The following is a 21,750-nucleotide window of genomic DNA, read 5'->3' on the forward strand; positions in this document are numbered from 1 at the left end:
GGTCTGACCGTTGCTTTGGGGGTGATAACCCGAAGACAGACTAACCGTGGCTCCTAGTAATTTACAAAACTCCTGCCAAAATTTGGACACAAATTGGGAACCTCTGTCGGAGACCACGTCCATCGGGAGGCCATGTAACCGAAAGACGTGGTCTACTACAGATACCGCTGTCTCCTTGGCTGAGGGTAATTTGGGCAAGGGAATGAAATGTGCTGCCTTCGAGAATCGGTCCACGACGGTCAAAACGACCGTCTTGCCCTGGGAGGGCGGGAGGGCGGTAACAAAATCTAGAGCGATGTGGGACCAGGGTCTCGAAGGAACAGACAACGGCTGAAGTAACCCATGGGGAGGTTGGTTAGATGTCTTACCAACCGCACAGACCGAGCAAGCCAAAACAAAACTGCGAATGTCACGAGCCATAAGTGGCCACCAAAATCGTTGCTTTATTAAACTGCAAGTGCGGTTTACCCCTGGATGACAAGCAATGTTGGAGCAGTGACCCCATTTGAGGACCTCGGATCTTAACCCCTCCGGAACGAACAAACAACTCGGTGGGCCGCCGGGCGGGGGCGTTACCCCTTCTAAGGCCACTTTGACCTTCGATTCGATCTCCCATGTGAGTGTAGAGATAACTATCTTCTCTGGCAAAATACACTCGGGAGTAACCGGGCGTTCGGAAGCATCAAAAATACGAGATAAAGAGTCGGGTTTGATGTTTTTAGACCCGGGGCGGTACGAGAGAACAAAGTCAAAACGTCCGAAAAAAAGTGCCCACCGAGCCTGCCTGGAGTTGAGTCTTTTAGCAGATCTAATATATTCAAGGTTCTTATGATCCGTCCATACAATAAAAGGTACCCCCGACTCTTCAAGCCAATGACGCCACTCCTCCAACGCTAACTTGACGGCCAACAACTCTCTGTTACCAATGTCATAATTGCGTTCGGCAGGAGAAAGACGATGGGAGAAAAACGCGCACGGGTGCATCTTGTCATCTGAGGGAGAGCGCTGTGAAAGAACCGCTCCTACCCCCACCTCTGATGCGTCGACCTCTACCACGAACTGACGTGTGGAATCAGGGGCGACTAAGATGGGAGCCGAAACAAAGCGGCTTTTGAGTTTGGCGAATACAGCCTCGGCTGTATCGGACCACCTGAACGTCGTTCGGGGAGAGGTCAAGGCAGTCAGAGGTGCGGCTAGTTGGCTGAAATTGCGAATAAAACGCCGATAGAAATTGGCGAACCCCAGAAACCTCTGTAGGGCCTTACGGGAATCTGGACTTGGCCAATCCATCACAGCCTTAACCTTGTCGGGATCCATGCGCATTCCCTCCGATGACACAATGTACCCTAAAAAAGGAACAGACTGTGCATGAAAAGCGCATTTCTCCGCCTTGACAAAAAGCCCATTCTCTAGCAACCTCTGAAGCACTCGTCTGACGTGTCGAACATGTTCCTGGAGAGACGAAGAAAAAATCAAAATGTCATCCAGGTAGACATATATGAATTGGTCGACCATGTCTCTCAACACATCATTGACGAGTGCCTGGAAAACCGCTGGGGAGTTGGAAAGGCCGAAAGGCATGACCAAATATTCAAAATGCCCCCTGGGGGTGTTAAATGCGGTTTTCCATTCATCCCCCTCCCTGATGCGAACCAAATGATAAGCGTTACGTAAGTCCAACTTCGTGAAGACGGATGCTCCCTGTAACCTCTCGAAAGCTGAAGACATCAACGGCAAAGGATAGGTATTCTTTACCGTGATGTTATTCAGCCCTCGGTAATCAATGCAAGGTCGCAGAGAACCATCCTTCTTCCCCACGAAGAAGAACCCCGCCCCCGCTGGAGAAGAGGAAGGGCGGATGAATTTGGAGGCTAAAGAATCAGAAATATATTTCTCCATGGCCTCCCTCTCTGGAATAGAAAGAGAGTATAGTTTGCCCTTAGGCGGAGACTTACCTGGGAGTAAATCTATAGCACAGTCATAGGGACGATGCGGAGGAAGAGAAGCAGCTCGGGACTTACTGAACACTTCCTTCAGGTCGAGGTACTCCGGAGGCACGTTAGACAGATTCACCGTCTCACTCTGAAAAACAGAACGAGAAACAGACGAACAAGCAGACACCAAACAAGACTCATAACATTTATCACTCCACGCAGACACAGAGTTTTGTCCCCAGTCAACCCTTGGATTGTGTAACTCCAGCCAAGGGTGACCGAGGACAACGGGAGCCAAAGGGGAGTCCAGGATGAAAAATGAAATGCGTTCAGTGTGGTTGCCGGAAGTGATCAGTGTAAGTGGTTCAGTGGTGAATGAAATGTCAGGGAGAACTTGTCCGTTGAGTGCGTTGACAGAAATGGTGTCTTTGAGTGCAATGGTGGGTATGTTGAGTTTATGAGCAAGGGCAGAGTCAATGAAGTTACCTTCCGCTCCCGAGTCGAGGAGGGCGAGGCTGGAATAATCCTGAGCTGCCCACAGCAATCTCACCGGGAGGAGAGTGGAGGATGAGGTCTTTTCCACGGAGATCCCGCCCGACAGTAGCCTTCCTTTTACCGCCGGGCGTGGTCTTTTACCGGGCTGGAGTCTAGCAGGTGTCCGTTCCCGCCGCAGTACAGGCAAAGACCACGGGATCTCCGTCTCGCCTTCTCCTCCCGGGAGAGCCGAGCTCGACCCACCTGCATGGGCTCCGGGTCGAAGGTGTAGCTGACCGCATCCGTAGCGCTGGCCTGAGGGCATTCGACACTCCCATGCTGAGGCTCCATCCTGGACCTCAGCCGACTCAGACGAGCGTCCACCCTCAACGCAAGGTCAATGAGACCGTCAATCTTCTCCGGAAGGTCGATGGTGAATATCTCCTTCTGGATGCGGTCAGCCAGCCCATGCAGGAACATGTCCCACTGTGCCTCCTCGTTCCACTTGCACTCGGCGGCCAGGGTGCGGAACTCGATGGAATAGTCCGAGACCGAGCGGTTACCTTGGCGGAGCTCTGCGAGTTGACGTGCCGCTTCTCTTCCGGTCACCGCTCGGTCAAACACCCTTCTCATCTCTGCCGCCAGCGTCTGGAACGAGGAGCAGCAAGGATGTTGATTCTCCCACACCGCCGTTCCCCAAAGTGCGGCTCGTCCGGAGAGCAGGGTGAGGACGAATGCCACCTTGGATCTTTCTGTGTTGAAAGTCTGCGGTTGAAGAGCGAAAAACAAGGAACACTTGGTAAGGAAGGCTCTGCAATAATTGCTCTCACCGGCATAACTCTCAGGGGTAGGCAGACGTGGTTCCGGTTGCCGCGATGTAGATGGTGTGTGGGGAATCGGCGGTGGGTCGGGCACAGTGGGACCGACGAGTTGTTGCATCTGTTGGGTCAGCTCGGCCACCCGTGCCACCAAGGTGTGTACTGCCTGTCCTGTGGCAGTTAAGTTCGCCTCCTGCTGGTCCAGTCTCTCGTTGCTGCTGGTCAGTAGGGTGTTGATACTTGCTGAATCCATGGTTGGTCAGAGCGTTCTGTAACGGATTCACAGAGGCAGGATTCAATTGCAAGTAACTCAGTTTATTGACAGATAGTGTCACAGAAGTCAAAACTCAGAACACTGAAGAAGTCCGGATAAGACGGAGCAGTGAGAGAGGCTCTGTTTGGCGACACGGGCAGGCTGTGAGCAGCTGTGACTCGGGAGGTCGGTACAGGTATTCCGGGAAGGGATCCAGCGTTTCACGGAAGGGGGAAACGACAACCAACACGGAGACACAAGGGGAAACATCCAACAACGCTCTGACAAAGACAAGAGAGAAACAGAGAGACTAAATAGGGTGAAGGTGATGAGTTGCAGCTGGTGCAGGTGATCAGCCACAGGTGCGTGATGAGCCAATCCCAGGCTCCGCCCTCACCTACATTCAACACGCACCCAAGAGTGAGACAGGGAATCCATGAACCGTGACACCACATCAAAATGTTGGTTCTGGCTTGTCAGACTAGCAAACAAGCACTTTTATTTTAAAAACACATTAAATTATCACTATAACCAGTAAGTGGAGCAGGTGGAGCACTTGATTTACTAGATAAGTAAAATTACATGATTTTTTTTCTTGTTTTCTGGAAAATGAAAAGAAAATAGAAAGTGAGTTTTGCTTAAAACAAGCTAAATTAGCTGCCAATGGGGTAAGAAAAATAAAATCTTTTTCTTGCCACATTGGCAGATCATTTTGCTTGTTTTATGTAAAAACTCACTTAATTTTGATTTGTTTCTCCAGAAAACAAGAAAAAAAATATTATGCCATTTTACTTATCTAGTAAAAACAAACATTTAGATGTTTGGACTGTAAACAAGACAAAAATACCAGGAAAGAAATGCATTTTTTGCAGTGAAGTCACAAAGTCTCATGAAAACAGACTTTTCTTCGGATTGTGACTGAATTACACAGAATGCAAGTAAAGAGTGCTCCTTTAATAATCACTAAAGCTGTCAGTTAGTTCAGTGTGAGACTAAAGAAGAACAATGAGTAGAATAAGAGCAGAATATTTAAAAAATTCATATAAAAATGAGTATTTTTGAAGATTACTGTTGTTAATAAAAGTACATTTTATCTGCATATCAATTCAAGCTCAGTGTTTCACTGTTGAATTTCCAATAAACAAATATGTAATTATGTACATTACATTACATTATTCACTGCACTTATTAAGAAAACAGTGCAAAACAATAGTAGTTATATGATTAAATGAACCCCCAGCGCTACCATCTGTTGAACTTAGCGGTGTTGGTGCCACTGCTCTCAGATGTTAGTCTGTATTATGCCAAATGTCTTTAATTATAGCAAAATCTCCTGGTCCGACACTCAACTGACTTTAGTGTGTACAAGTCTATTCATATCAGTTATGCAAGATCTGTTCTCCATCTGTGTTGGTTATTTAATTGACTTTATGAAACATGTGCTTATTTTGATAATTATAACAGTCTCTTTATGAAAAATGGGCCATATGTTTGTCTCTGATTATTCAGCAGTGGATATTATTGCATCATGTTGCCTAATTGGGATCACTGGGGGCTTATGTGTAAGATGACTATCAATTAGAAGATTGCATTTCCTGTAATTTTTAGATAATGAAAGTGAGGATAACACATCAATCCACGCTTGTTCAGATAGATGTTATGTCAGTTCCTTGTGTTATGTACTTTAGACTATATTGACAAAAGTTTTGGGACGCCTGCCTTTACATGCACATGAACTCAACGCACATAATGGCATCTCATTCTTAATCCGTAGGGTTTAATATGGAGTTGGCAGCTTTAACTCTTCTGGGAAGGCTTTCCTCAAGGTTTAGGAGTGTGTTTATGGGAATTTTTGACTGCTGTTCTAGAAGCGCATTTGTGAGGCCAGGCACTGATGTTGGACGAGAAGGCCTGGCTCTCAGTCTCCGCTCTAATTCATCCCAAAGGTGATCTATCGGGTTGAGCTCAGGACTCTGTGCAGGCCAGTCAAGTTCCTCCACACCAAACTCACTCGCCGACGCTTTGTGCACTGGTGCGCAGTCATGTTGGAACAGGAAGGGGCCATCCCCAAACTGTTCCCACAAAGTTGGGAGTATGAAATTGTCCAAAATGTTTTGTTATGCTCAAGCATTAAGAGTTCCTTTCACTGGAACTAAGGGGCCAAGTCCAACCCCTGAAAAACAACCCCACACCATAATCCACCCTCCACCAAACTTTACAACTGGCACAATGCAGTCAGGCAAGTACCGTTCTTCTGGCAACCACCAAACCCAGACTCGTCCATGGGATTGGCAGACAGAGAAGCATGATTGGTCACTCCAGAGAGCACGTCTCCACTGCTCTAGAGTCCAGTAGTGGTGTGCACTACACACTGTTCTTGAGCTAATCTGAAGGCCACACTCCAAGTTTGGAGGTCTGGAGCTATTGACTCTGCAGAAAGTTGGCGACTGTGCACTATGTGCCTCAGCATGCACTGACCCCGCTCTGTGATTTGACATGGCTTACCACTTCGTGGCTGAGTTGCTTTTGTTCGCAATTGCTTCCACTTTGTTATAATACCACTAACAGTTGAGAGTGGAATATTTAATAGTGAGGAAATTTCACGAATGGACTTATTGCACAGGTGGCAACCTATCACGGTACCACTCTTAAGTTCACTGAGCTTCTGAGAGCGACCCATTCTTTCACAAATGTTTGTAGAAGCGTCTGCATGCCTAGTGCTTGATTTAAACACCTGTGGCCATGAAGTGATTGAACACCTGAATTCAATGATTTGGAGGGGTGTCCCAATACTTTTGCCAATTTTATGTATTTACTAAGAGAAAGTGTTGTACAGAAAGGGCAAACTTCAAGTTTTACCACATTAGCCTCTGTCTTTATGAGAGAGTTGGGATTAGAGAATGAGTGTGTTTTCTTCTGAGCCGGTCTAGAATCTTAAGCCTTACACTAAGTCTTCAAGCCTTTGATCCAATCTGTGTGTGTTCCTGTGCTCTGGTGAATGTACGAACATAAACACACAACAAATACACCAAAACCCACCAGGCATTTTCAGTAATTTCTCAGTCAGATGCGTTTTTCTCATTGTGTCAGTGTTTATAAACGGTGAGCCTGGTGTCTGATGTCTCCTGAGATCGGCACAGGACGATCACATTAATTGAATGTGAGTGCTGAACCTACGCCAGTACTGCAAATCAGCACTGTATTGCTGAGGTAGACAGTACATCTTGTTTCACATCATTCTTTCATTCATGTCAAACACTTCCCAGAATTCCCTCAAAATCCTTTTTAAACGTGCCTTGCAGTCTGTCAGTAAATCACGCTTTACATGTGGAAATCTTTGTAAAATTCAAATTATAAAACAAATATTCCAGTCCTTTTTATGATTAGCTGAGCCATAAAATATCCCATAAACACCCACCTTTGACCTCATTACATCAATGGTTGCTTGACTGCCATTCTACTAAACATTGCTGAAGGACTACATTGATTGGTTAATCAATATGATTTGTTATCAGCAGGGTAAAAATCTAGCTTAAATATTTTTTGTGGAAACTAATCTTTAATTAGCTAATTACTAACATAACATAACATTTGCTGAATGAGTACAGCGATATCTAATACATTTAACAACTGACTGTTCTCAATCTAAGCTCACGCTCTACTCGTCACATGATGGAAACCCTACAAAAAAAAACCCAACAGAAACTCTTTTAAACTAGCATAGCAAAACATTAAATACTACTAAAGCTCCCATTTTACATTAATCTTGCAAAAAAAATAAACATTACAACACGTCATTTTAGCACTTTCTCTCCCAAAGCATGCTGGGTTATAGAAACCCCAGCCCAGTTTCAGTTGAATTATAAGTTTCTCTAAATTAAAAGAAACAAGTTCATAAAACTCAGTACAATGAAATGGTTCGGATTACTTAAAATGTGTCAGAACTCAAAAGAAAAGATAAATACTCCTAAAAGTTAATTAGTTTGAACTAATTTGTTTAATTTGAGTTGGCTCTACTCAAACTAATTCATGCCCACTTTTCATGATTTAAGGTCCGTTCACACCAAGAATGATAAAGGTAATAATAACTACTGGCATCCTAGTTGTCGTCCTTTGTGTGAATGAGCCAACAATTTAACAATTTAGTCAATTGTTAATAATAAACTAGCACGCTTCAGCTGTATTTTTTGAAAGAAAGGTTTAGAATATAACTTTCTAAAAAAAGTTTCTTATGGTACTTTCTAGTCATGTCTGAAAGATCATGAGTTACACATGAACGCCACTACAAAGTCGTAACTCGAGAACTTGAATTGTCTGATTCGAGCTTGGGATTTTTCTGCGTTCACATGCTTTAATAATCGAAATTATCGTAAACACAAGTTTCCTAGTTAAAAACTGGACATGAACAAGTCGTATTTACCACCTAACGTTGGGATAAATTTGATACCCAAGTTCCTTAGTTGAGCGGCCATAAACTTTAAACATGGCTGAGGGGAGAACAATTGCTGCTGTTACTGCTATTCTGCTATGTTTTTTCCACAACAGCTACATCATCTTGCCTTGTTGTTAAAGTAGAGCATATTTACATCTATGAATAATCATTTGAAGCATATAAACATCGAAAATAGGCAGAAATTCCAGAAAAAGATAGCGCTGTGAATGTTTGTATGGTTAAATATACTTTTGGCTTTAATAAGATTTTTATTTAAGAATTAAATAAAATTGGCCCATGATTTACTAGCCTTGTTAAAACCAGACCATTCTCAGTATTAACTGAGTTATGGTCTGGCAAAGCTTCATAGACTAATCATTTCCAAAGGGGCACCACCAACGGACGTCGCTCAAATGCCTTGGGGCGCAATTGGATAGACCTAAAACCAATCAGAGCGATGAAGGAGATGACATATGCAGAGCGGAGAAGCATCTGAGACTGACATCAATTCACTGTTTGTGATTTCAAGGAAGATTTTGCTATGGCTTCTGACGACTTTTGCCGTTGTTGTAAAAGAAATGATAATAGCTGATAATAGTGTCTACCGTCACTCCATCAAAAATTTTGCAAAATTTGGAAACCCTAACAGCATCTCAGACCAACTGAAACATCTCGGATTGACAGTCGAACAGAAATCATCAAGCTCTGATCGTATTTGCCCCCATTGTGAGGCATTTGTATTGCAATTAGAGCGCGATTTGCAATATTTTGAAAATAAAATAATATTGATGAGTCTTTGGAAAATTGTGTCTCACAAACTTTATTAAAATTTAGTGTGTTAGAAAATTTTCAAACTTGAGCATAGTTACACTAGTTATTTATTTACAATTTTTACATGATTACCAGATAAAGTGTGAGGAAATAAGCTCAGAAAGGCCAGATCCAGAGCTGCTGTGTGGTGTTAGCACATGATCACACTCCCCATCCTCCTCATCACAGTGGCCGGTGTAATCCACATCTGGTAGCCGAGTGTTGTTCTTTGCTCGGGTTTTAACGAAAAGGTAAAGTTTAAATCGCTTAAAACAGTTTGATAGCTGTTAGCAGATAGCTGATTCAAACAAGTGATGTTCCACGGCCGCATCGATCTTTGTAATGTACAAAATCTGCTTCCTTCACCTTTGCTGTACTGCTGTCATCGTGTAAAGCACGCCCCAACGTTTCTGATTGGTGCCGCGATGTCGACGGATTAGAAACTGGTTTGAATGGGCTCTTTGCCAGACTACTTGCAGAGCAAATCTAAATTTGCTGGAAGTTGTCTGGGTTTACCCAGGCTAATGATTTACACATTCTCAAGCCATCCTAGTTGTATGACTTTCTTCTTTCAGCCGAACCCAGTCAGAGTTAATAAAAAATGTCCTGGCTCTTGCTTTATAATGGCAGTGAATGGCAGCCCAAAATTTGAATCCCAAAAAGGTGCATCCATCCATTAAAAAAAGTGCTCTCTAAAGGGGTTAATAAAAGCCTTCTGAAGCTAAGCGATGTGTTTGTGTAAGAAAAATATCCATATTTAACACATTAGAGAGTAAAATATGTTGCTTCTGGTGGACCGGTATCCGCATTCAACTTACGGAAAAAGTGTAAGTGGCCTGACGATGACGCCGGCCGTAGTGTAAACGTTTTGAAAAAAGTTTTATGAACAACTTTTTTTCAAATTGGGAATTTTACAGAAAGCTAGTAAAAAGCGCTCCTTTAATAATCACTGAAGCTATCGGTCAGTTCAGTGTGAGACTAGAGAAGAACAATGGTACATTTAAGAGCAGAATATTTTCCCTATACTGTAAAATTAGGTTTTTGCACATTACTGTTGTTAATAAAAGTTTATTTTATTTGCATATTAATTCAAGCTCAGTGCTTCACTGTTACATTTCCAATAAACAAACATGTAATATTAGTAACTGCACTTATTAACAACAACGCAAAACAATAGTAATGTTATGATTAAATAAGTGACATTTCCTGATGCCACTGCTCTCAAATGTTAGTCTGGAGCCCTGATTTCATTAATATTGGTATCAAATTGTCTTATGATATCTCTTTATTCACTCGAAGATTATACATGTTTCATAGGCCATTTATCTATATGTTGACATTTTGTTTCTGTCAATCGTGTAAAATGTGAATAATACAACTTATGCCATTGAGTTTGACCTATGCCACTTTCATGAGAAACATAAAGCTTGTATGGTGTGACATAAAAGTAGGTTTTTAAAGCCTAAAAGGCGCAAATTGTGGGGATGACCCACAACATGGAGTTAATATGAAATCATGAAAACTACAGAGCTGCTTCTGGCTATGTGCAGTTGAGCTCTCCTTCTCTCAGTCGAGGAAATACATTTAATGTGATGTCTCATCCCTTCGCTGTCCTTGTTTTAGTGCTTCACCCTTGACTGCTTTGATCAGCTTTAAATGCAGCATTCTCCTTTCTTTTCCTTGTTGTCAGAAAACTTCAAAAGGCTCTGTTCCCAGTGCAGCATTCACTCCCTTCAAAGACCGTCTTTATTATATATTCTTAAAACAGATTTAGTTAACTCAGAGAGATCCTTTATATAGACCTGTATGTGGAAAAATAACCTGAATTGCCAAATTTTTTAATATGGGATGATTCATTATGGTGGCTCTTAGATGTTGGGAGATAGACTAAATAGCATTTCTTGTGTGTGGCCAACCATGACAGCAGGACATTGAGATGTGATTATGTAAGTGAAGCTTTCTTTAATAATCATTAAGCTCTCCTCCCTGTGGACCAGAGACGAGCTGTCCTGTGGGAAAACTGTTAACAGTGTCCCTGTTGACTTAACAAATACATGTAACCACCCCTTTCAATCCCATCAAAATGACATTCGGATCGAGCTCAATCGGCTCGATTACGGAGTTTACATGAAGGCTTTTCAGTCCAATTGAGCTGTCAATCTAATTACTAATGGATTATTTTGTTGCATGTAAACGTAGCCAATGTAATTTGCACTAAAATCTTCACCACTAATACACAGACCGTCCCAGAACAAGAAAATTGGTCTTGAAATACCAGTATTCTTGGATTTCCTCTCGTCCAATCAGATTTGAGGATGGAAAGTCCCGAAATAACCCTTGTTGAGAATAAACTGTAAAGCTGATGAATGTTGCCATTCAATGTTGCTAAAAGATGTTTCTTTGGGCTTTTTCCCATTGGGAAAGGACAACAAATTTCACTTTGGATATGCAGATAGAAATTTGTTGCCCATTCTCAATCGGAAAGTGCATTGCTCAAAAACTTGCCCTGTGTATCATCAGCTTTACACAAGATTACATGAAAATGGGTTTTGGTCTAATGAAGGAGTGGTGGAAGCGGCGGGGCGTTGTGCTGACTAATCTCAACACATGTCCAGGACAGCAATAGCTAGTAAAACTGGTGAAACATTAGACCTAAAAGTATGACAAGTACTCACTGTTGTTTTGTTTTTGGACTAAAAAGGACGTTTTGAGATCTGAAACACATAGAGTATGCTTTTATAGCACAATGACCTCTGATGTGTCAAGATCAAGATCAAGGAAAAATGCTTTACTCCTCAATTCAAGACTCTTTAACTAGTTAGTGTTATCACATTTGGTTTTTGGTTTGAGTCCTGTCTTTTATTATGCCATGTCTTTTAGTTTGAAGTCTTTTCCTGCTCATTGTTTCCTGTCCCTCATCTTCCCCATTCCTGTCTTGATTGTGTTCAGGTGTTCCTTGTTTGTGTCATTAGTTCTGTTGCGTATTCATAGCCCACATGCTTTCTTTGGCAGGTATGTAGCTTTGGCTTTGTTTAACCCTCTTCTTTGGTGAGTCTCTTGTTTTGGGATTTGTCAGGTTTAATATATGTCTTTGTCTTGTTGATTGTTGCTTTTGTATTTTTAAAGAAATTATAATCATAATAATAAAACGTATTCAGTTCTCAACTTTGACTCACCTGAAAGTGGGAATGTTACATGTGTTACTGGCAGAAACTGGTTAAGCTGGTCTTGTTGCAGTAGGTGAGCTAGTATGACCTGTATGGCTTGATAGGTGACCAGCCAAAGCCAGCACTCAATGTGTGTCAAACCCTTACATTGTACTGACAACCAGCAATAGATTTAATTGGTCTATTGTTAGGATCTTTCAAATCTCTCATTGATTTTTATATGCCTTTCTTCAGATTAACACAAACAAATTTTAGGAAAATAATAAATCACTGCGATTCCATAAGTGACCGGGTTCCCAAATTTAGATTTTTAGTTCAATTTGACTGGTAATTGGTTAAAGCAAATGTGCCAAACACAATGTTAGAGATATTATGAAAAGTGTAAAAAAATATTCTGCTACATACTAGGAAATTAATGACCAACCAAACTGCTTCAACTCAGCATTTCCCAAGTCTGTTTTTTTTTTTCCCCAGTATGGATGAGCTAGTTCGAAGAGTGTATTATGTCTTTGCGAGTCCATGAGTGACTGAGTTCCCAAATGCACACGCATCCTTTGTGATGGGATATATATTTTCTCATGAAATTTTGAGATTTATAGTTGGTGGACCTCACACCCTCCAAGAAGAATTAAAAAAAAATGAAATGCTTCAATCTGGTGCATTTTTAAACTTTAAAGTGGACTCAAACCTCCTTTTAGATGTAAAACAGTCCACATTCATACTGTTTCTATATATATATATATATATAAAGGTGACTTGATGTGACATTGATGTATTCTTTCAAGCATTAACCTTAAGTCAAGTACAATACAATAAAGCAGCTTTGTAGTAATAGGAAAATGTGTTAATGTAGCAATTTATTCAGCTCTACAGAGGACAATAAATGTCATTGTTCAGCTCAATTTATTTCAATGTTGATTCAGATTATTTCATTAGCAATATCAATGTTGCAAAGCTCATCAGTTATGAAACAAACTCAATTTAACTATAAAGCAACTCTACAGAAGGCATTATTTAGCTCAAGTCAGAATGTTTCAATTCAGTTCAATAACTGTTGTTATTGTTCATCAATTATGAAACAAATTAAATTCATATTTAAAGGAATTGTATGTATGATTATGGCCAAAACTGGCACTGCAATCACTTTCTAATGACTGTAGAGCGGTGTATCCCCCTCCCCCTCCCCATGACTCGAGGTTGCCAGATTGGCTGCAGGATCAGCAGGAACGTTTGTAGATCTGCAGCTGTGTAACTAGAGCAGATCTGGCAACCCGGATGCCCAAACACTACTGACTTTGTGATTGGTCGATTAGGTGGAGGGCGGAGCTTCAGGCCAAAACACATGACATCATCAGCTGAGCACTGCAACAACAACTTTTAAATGACAATATCCTGGCCAGACTACTGTTGTCAGAGATATAAGTATTTGAAATGAACGTGATTTCTTAATGTCTAGTAACATATCAGGCCCATGATTTCTTACATACAGTTCCTTTAAGCTCAATTAAGTTTTTTCTCATTTGATAGTGACAAAGGGATAATATTACTGAATATTAATTGTCTTTTAAACCTCAAGATTTTATTTTGATGGAAAACTGCAGGGAGACCTTTGTGTTTCTGTTAAAGATGTACAATATAACAGTATCGGCCTATATATGTTCATTTTTAATGTTACTGTTATCGGCCCAATAAGAACATTATTCTGATATATTAAAGCCAATAAATAATGGATTATTTCCTTCAGCTGAGGCACTTCACCATGCGCACGGTTCACCATGAATCATGATGGTTTTAAATTGGTTTTGTTAAAAGCAACGTGTGAAGTACAAGTCTGTCATATCAGTTAAATAAAATTATAATGAGAACATCATAATCATGTTTTGGACATGAATTTTAAGGGTATGACTTTCGTTTTTGTAATCAGGCTCTCCAAATCATATATAACTTTACATTTATTGACCAATATATCAGTTATCGGCTTTCAAATAAAAAGAATTATCGATATCGGTGCATCCCTAGTTTCTGCGGCAATAGGTTTATTCATTTAGTGAAAGGCTGTAAACTGTGTGAATAGTGAATAATGTGACTCTGAAATCACCGGATCACAAGCTGCACGTGCATAAATGAGCACAGTACTGCGCTTCACTCTGAACAGGCAGCACAATAAACCATATACTTTTAAAATGAAATGGGCAGCCTTTTGCAATTTTACCAGCATTTTACCAGGTTGGCTTTTTCTACATGTATTACATTTAACCTTTCTCTTCTCTGTATCCACAGGCTGTGAGCTCTTTTGAGTGGTGCCATGACCAGTCAGGGTGATGACCATGAAGACAGATTAAACCCCCCAACTTCCTCCTCCTCCTCCTCTTCTCGGCCATCAGCAGCCCGTAAGGTGCAGGTGCAGCGCTCGCTCTCCCGAGATACCATTACCATACACTTCTCTGCCAAAGGAAATGAGGAAGAGGAGGAGGAAGAGGACCTCTACAGGCTAGCTGTTTCCCCTTCTGGCCTTGACACTGACGATCAGAGTGTAGTCACAGCTCAGGAGGCCAGCGAGGACCTTCTCTCTGAAGGACTGGGAGTGGACTTGGTTACAGGACTGTCACCCCAGGCACACAGTTCGGCCTTGGCTATCCAACACCCCTCCATTAACCTGGGTTGCACGTCCACTTCTAGTCTTGTTAGCTTCTCGTGGCCCTCTGAACAAAGGTCAGCTGTCCCGGTAACTTCCACCTATTCAGCGTCCTCCAACTCATCGCCAGCCAAGGCCTCTGCCCTACCCTCAAAGCCTTTCCTCAGCCTAGTCAAGTCCCTCTCCACAGATGTGGAGTCTCGTGAAGCTCCCACTGTTGCCCCCCAATCGATAAGGCACCGGCATTTGATGAAGACCCTGGTTAAGTCTTTATCCACAGACACTGCTCGACCCGAACAAGAGGCTTCGTTGACTCATCGCCCCTCGGATTCGCGGCTCAATCTGCACCTTTTCAAACCGTTCACCCAAACTCGTGTCCCTGCTGTCAGTGGAGACTCCAAAACGGCTCCCTCATCCCCGCTCACCTCACCTGATAGCCGCTCCTTCTTCAAAGTTCAGGAGGTGGAGGCGCGTATTGAAGACACAAAGCGCCGTCTCTCGGAGGTAATGTACGAGCCCCTTCAGCTTCTCAGCAAAATAATTGGCGAGGAAACTGGTAGCAGTTCTGCATCCACAACTGCTGGAGTCTCCTACCGGTCTAGAAACCTTTCTTCCAGCGCCTCTGAACTCTCCAACCTATCTGCCCTCAATGGCCACTCAGAAAGCAACAATAACTACTGCATTAAGGAAGAGGAAGACCTGGAGGGTGAAAGTCCTCTTGAAGGGGCGACTGTTGAGTTGCCTCTGCACAGGTCACCCTCTCTGGGCCTGGACAGATGTTTTATGTCGACACTTGCTCGTCAGGAAGATGAAGAGTTCTGCGAGCTCTACACCGAAGACTTTGAGCTCTGCAATGACACTGAGTTAGATGGAGAAGGACCTCATTCATCCCAAGTCCGACAAGGGAGTACGGGGGGATGCAGTGAGGAACCAACTGAAGGAGGGGAGGAGGAGGAGGAAGAAGATGAGCCTCCAGGAGTACCCCACAACCAATTGATTCTTCTCATAGCTATAGTTTACGGTTACTTTGTGTTGCCACTGCCTACCTATTTGTGTTGGGTGTTGACGGGAGTGGTGGCAGGTTTCATGCTGGCGATCCTGATGGTGTGGCTTTCAGCAAGAAGCAGACCGTCATGGAGTCGCCACAGCAGCTGGACCAGAAGAGAGCAATGGAACAGGGTTCCTCTGGACATCACAGAACCGGCCATCTACAAGGTGAGCGCCATCCTGCTGCCAAAGACGATTTGGTTAAAGGGTCATGAAACTAAACCAAATTTTCTGAGATTTTATGTGTGTTGACCATCATAGAAGACAATGTTACCATCTGTTAGTTGTGAATGTAGGAGAAACCTTTTTGCTGTATTTTCAACTTCCTGGTTTAAATTTGTCTTCATGCATTTGAAGCGTAAGTCAGATTAAAATGGCAATTAACGCGTGCTGTCATGGATAAATTAAGGGGTGGTTCCGTGTTTTTTTTCTAGACTTGGTTGTGTTTATGGGGCGCAGTATGAAATGGCTTAAATCATCTTTTTTTTACGCCATTTTTTTTCCTTTATTTTACCATTATTGCACACGGGGGGGTATTTGTTGAGGTATTTGTTCATACCGGTTATATATGTGCCCGGCATGAAAAATGTGTCCACACATTCTCAGTTCTACAAATGCTAATTTAACCAAAAAATGCAGAATAATAGCAATGAAAACAAAAATAATAATAAAGTATATCATCTATAGTCCCTAGTCCTCACAAGGAATCAAAGTTTTAAAAAAAAAATGTAAAAGTACATTTGCTTGTTTCTCACCTCACAAACTTTGCTTATAAAAAAATATTTTTCGCTTGAAAATTTGCAATCTCTTAAGATGCACACGTTAGACTCTGACAATTAGCTGAACATACAGTTTAATTAGTGACACTTAAATTTTAGAAGTGGCATTAGAAGTGGAAAATATTGATTAAAAAAAAACATATATTTATTTACACACAAACTGACCAGCAAATGCAACTTTCGGACACCATCTTTTTGTCCCAGCTCAACTGTCACTGAATGGAAAGCACAGGATTGTGGGATATCAAAGGCAGTGAAGGATACATGTATGATGCCTTCAAAAATCGATCAGATGAAGGTATCTCAGGAGACAGGAAGTGAAGCAAACATTACATTCGGACATTGCTTGATACCTTCCTGCCTTCAAATGTGTCCTCCGAAGGCAGATTTTTCCAGGTTTCGGACGCAGCCATTGACTCGTACCTCTTTTTAATCAATTAATCAATCAACTTTATTTATATAGCGCTTTTACAATGACAATTGTTTCAAAGCAGCTTCACAGTGTCAAACAGGACAATATTGTAACAAAATTTGATTTGGATATTTGATTTGGATAGTTTATAGAATTTAAATATGCATTTTATTTGTATAGGATCATAATTTTAGTGTCCCCAAATGAGCAAGCCAAGCCAAAGGCGACAGTGGCAAGGAACCCAAACTCCATCAGGGCATGATAGAGAAAAATAAACCTTGGGAGAAACCAGACTCAGTCGAGGTGCCAGTTCACCTCTGGCCTATTATTAAACAGTGTATAATTATTATTCTGGCAACCTTTTCCACCAGAATGGTTCACCCTCTGGAGCCAGAGCCTGTTCTCGACCAGGCGGACTAGAGCCTTTTGCGAACTTGCCATGCATTTCCATAGACTTGAGGAACGAACGCTGTGAAAACATTGCGCACATGCGCGTGTGTGTTGTGTCTGTGCTGTTCACAGCACCAGGAGTGAGTCTAGTGAACCGGAAGCTCGCATAATCTGCCGGTGCACTCATCTGTCCTACTCAGAGATGAATTGACACTGAAACGGTTGACTCCTTCACTCTCTCACCCGCTGGGGCTCTGTGGTGCTCATGAATTTGATATAGTGCAGTGTTATTAGATTACTCAATGAGACAGCGGCAGCAATTCTCTACTCCGTTCAAGACAAGCACGTTTTTAGGGCCAGAGGTGAAACGATCTTCACGGCCCAGAACCACCTTTTCTGCAGTGGAAATACGCATAACTGTTGGGAACGTGTCAGTGGAAAAGGGGTATCAGTGACCCCAAACAGGATTTGTGATAGATCACATTAGGTTTGGCAATAGAGATCTACAGTGGGGTCGTTTGAAGTCTTCTTTTTGATAACGGTTGCTTTTTTGCTTATGTGAACACAATAGCATACGTTTCCCTTTTTATGTTCAAAATGTGAGAAGAAATTATTCCCTAAAGATTCCCTAAACAAATGAAATATCAAAAACTTGCAAATATTACAAATTACTTCAGTTGAACTAAAACTACATTAGAAAAGTCATTAAAAAAGAACTGAACTAATGTTTAAAATAACAATGTATTGAAACAACAGTATTTAGATCTTGAAATGGCATTAACTCAGCACTTGTAATGACATTATACACTGACAATGTACAGGGACAAAGGCAGAATTTTTAAACCAGCTTTGTATTGTTGTCTCTGTTATAAGCAAAATGTGTGAGCCAGTGGACTTCAGACTGCCATAAAAATTTTGCATCATGCGTCATCTGGTGGACTTTCGACCGCTGTAAAAACACTATATCAACTGGCAGACTTTTGCATAAATAAACTGGGAAATGTGGATGGAAGTATCCCGAGGAAAGAGTACACATTCATTTACTTTTTCTACGGTAATCATATAAAACTGTTTGCAAATCGGCGTAGTTGCCTTTAAACCCCCCCTTTATACATTTATATAAAAAAATATAAATGTAAAAAGAAATTTTATATGTATAGCATTTTTCTCAGTTAAGCTAATAATTTACATGGAAACCTTACCCTTATTTAAAATGTAGCATACTTGTTTGATTCTAATGATAAAAGTGGAGGATAGGCACCTTTACATTTGACCTGAAACTCTAAAAATGGAGAGTTCAGGGCTTCGGGTCATTTTGACCTACAAGGGAAGGATTTGTTACAACGTGCAAGCGAAGGATGAGAGTTAAACTGAGCTGGCTGTTGTTTATTAAGATGCCCTTTCATGATAATAAAGAGCTCAATGTCAGCCAAAACAAGCACTTTTAGATTAATGCAATTAGGGTCTAAAAGCTATGCTTGTTTATCCACATGCCCCCTTCTGTTTTATACTACACCTGATAGTTGAGTATCACATGCAATTGCAAATGCAAAATGTCTACACTGTAAAAAATTAACCTGTATTTTTACAGTAAAATACTGGGAGCTGTGGTTCCTGCCTTTTACCGTAATTTTACAGTTTCAATAATGCTGTAATTTCACAGTAAAGTACTGGCAGCTGTGGTTCCAGCCCTTTACCGCAATTTTATGGTTTCAACAATGCTGTAATTTCACAGTGAAGTACTGGCAGCTGTGGTTCCAGCCCTTTACCGCAATTTTATGGTTTCAACAATGCTGTAATTTCACAGTAAAGTACTGGCAGCTGTGGTTCCAGCCCTTTACCGCAATTTTACGGTTTCAACAATGCTGTAATTTCACAGTGAAGTACTGGCAGCTGTGGTTCCAGCCCTTTACCGCAATTTTACGGTTTCAACAATGCTGTAGTTTTACAGTGAAGAACTGGCAGCTGTGGTTCCAGCCCTTTACCGCAATTTTACGGTTTCAACAATGCTGTAGTTTCACAGTGAAGTACTGGCAGCTGTGGTTCCAGCCCTTTACCGCAATTTTACGGTTTCAATAATGCTGTAATTTCACAGTGAAGTACTGGCAGCTGTGGTTCCAGCCCTTTACTGCAATTTTACAGTTTCAATAATGCTGTAATTTCACAGTAAAGTACTGGCAGCTGTGGTTCCAGCCCTTTACCGCAATTTTACGGTTTCAACAATGCTGTAATTTCACAGTAAAGTACTGGCAGCTGTGGTTCCAGCCATTTACAGTAATTTTACCATTTTTAATTTGTGTGGCTGTTCTGTAATTTCACAAAGTACTGGCAGCAATGGTTCCAACTATAATTCTACTGTATAAAAAAGTTTATATAAATACTGTTTTATATTTACTCTATTGTCTGATGTCTATTAACATCCCTGTGTACCATAATGTATACAGATATTCCAAACAGACTTTTTACTCAATGGAAAAAATAAAGAAATAGATTATGTTGTACATTGTTTGCCATTTATTTAAAACCGGTTTTAACAATACATTCATTACATAAAAAAAAAAAACTTTCTTACCTTAAATACTTTTTAGAGGAACCAGTTGGCAAAAACAGAAACCTTACAAAGAGGCAAAAAACAAAACAAACTAAACACTACAAACAGCCAACATGTCACATCAGCAACTGGGCCTGAGAGGAAATCATTGAGAACCAATGGATCAAAAATCCTTGATAGGGCAAAGAAAAACCTTCCCAAACCTGCTTACATTTGACCCGAAACTGGGGCTTTGGGTCATTTTGACCTACGAGGGAAGGATTTGTTACAAAGTACAAGTGAAGGATGAGAGTTAAATTGAGCTGGCTGTTGTTTATTAAGATGCCCTTTCATGATAATAAAGAGCTCAATGTCAGCCAAAACAAGCACTTTTAGATTAATGCAGTTAGGGTCTAAAAGCTATGCATGTTTATCCACATGCCCCGTTCCATTTTATACTAGCCCGACATGTAATTTTTATTCAATTATTTAATTAAATGGCAGCCCTTGGGGTTTGATGGTGGCAGCAGGTCATGTTGGATGTTGCTGATTTCATGTTTCAATGCAAGACAACCCCTAATAAAGAGCGTTTATGAGCAATTATCCTTATTAATTAGGGTGTCTTTAGAGCTAGTGATCTACATAGCTACAGTTTTGTTTTACAGTTGACAAAATTGGCTCAATAACCCATCCTACACATTCAGTCGAACCAAAATGTATTCAGACACCTTCAACATTTTCTCACATTATCAGTTTATTCGCTATAGTTAGTGATAAAACATGACGAGCTCAGAGTTGTCATAACATAGCTGTCAGAACAAACTCATCTTGATAATGTCAGATAACTTTGATAGAAAGGTGTGTAATGGATTACAATCAACCAATCAGCTGTTAAATTTAAGGACACAATTAGATAATACCAATTTAGCTCAACCAATGACCAACCAATGCTTCATATTGTCCAGTCTGTGGTGTCAAAGGTCACATTAGCAATTAAAGAGAAAACACTTCGGCAAAACATGCTCAGCTCAAAGTGTCTGAATCATTTTGGACCCACATTTTTACTGATAGCCACTGTATGAAGTATTTTGGGTATAATACTGTATGTCAGTTTATTTTGCTATCCAAACTTACATAAATTAACTATAGTGTCCTGCACACACTAGTAAAACATTATATCTGGTTTGACTGTATATAACATCGTCTTGCCAGTTTGCTGAAGTTACTTACCTTAGTTTGTTTGTGCAAATTTGAGGAGGATCTGTGAAAGGCTGACATTTCCTCATGGAAGACAGTTTGTACCCCTAAATGAAGTGTTGACTTTTGAAAAATGCGCTCTCAACAGCTGTTTATAAGCACTATTCATTGATGGCACAGCTTTTAATAACAGAGTGTCCAAGCTCACGATGTTCCGGACAGCACTAACTTAAAGACTCAGAATCACTGTCTTGACAACTGAGATTCTGGGATGGAGATAAAGGTTAGGATCATGATTATTCAGTAGTACTAGCACACATTGTATATTAGCACCATTTAGCTTTTAGAAACTGAAGGAGTGTTTGGATCAGGAAATGGTGACACATGATGTCAGACTTGACTATCGGATAGTGGCGAAAGATCGTGCCAGGAATGCTTATAATTACACCCATGCTCACTGTTGTCGTCATCCACAATCTGTTGTTCGCTGCTGAACTGAACTGAAGAAACTGTTCTTTTCTTTTTTGTTTCTTTTTTTTTTTTGGTTTCTTGTCTCACTTATGAAAGAAAATCTTACAAATGTTTAAGTTTCACTGCATAGATATAGAACATTTTTTTTTAACTTAAAGCTGCAGTCCATAACTTTTTTTGGTTAAAAATTATCCAAAATCAATTTTTGAGCAAGTACACAACAAGCCAGTGTTCAAAACAATCTCCTTACCTTAGCTTGATTCACAACAATGTGATAATAATGTGTTATAATTAGAGTATTTTCTCTGGAAATTCAAGAATGTCTTTCCGTCATTACGTCATGTCTATGCATAAAGAAAGAGTCCGGCTAGTAGTAGTAACACATGTGAGGAGCATGATCT

The 21,750-nt window shown here is 41.0% G+C and overlaps 1 protein-coding gene across 5 annotated transcripts in view; it reads left to right on the forward strand.

Annotated features, from left to right (window-relative positions):
- tex2 (testis expressed 2) overlaps positions 1-21,750 on the forward strand; it is an 82,464-nt gene that overhangs the window by 39,652 nt on the left and 21,062 nt on the right. For 3 of the 5 annotated variants that reach the window (XM_067424668.1, XM_067424698.1, XM_067424676.1), the window contains exon 2: positions 14,169-15,738. In XM_067424668.1, coding sequence (XP_067280769.1) covers positions 14,194-15,738 — 1,545 coding nt within the window. In that variant the 5' untranslated portion in view covers positions 14,169-14,193. The other 2 variants (XM_067424682.1, XM_067424689.1) reach the window with 2 other exon arrangements.

The sequence above is a fragment of the Pseudorasbora parva genome, chromosome 2, assembly GCF_024679245.1.
Source record: "Pseudorasbora parva isolate DD20220531a chromosome 2, ASM2467924v1, whole genome shotgun sequence".
Taxonomy (NCBI): domain Eukaryota; kingdom Metazoa; phylum Chordata; class Actinopteri; order Cypriniformes; family Gobionidae; genus Pseudorasbora; species Pseudorasbora parva.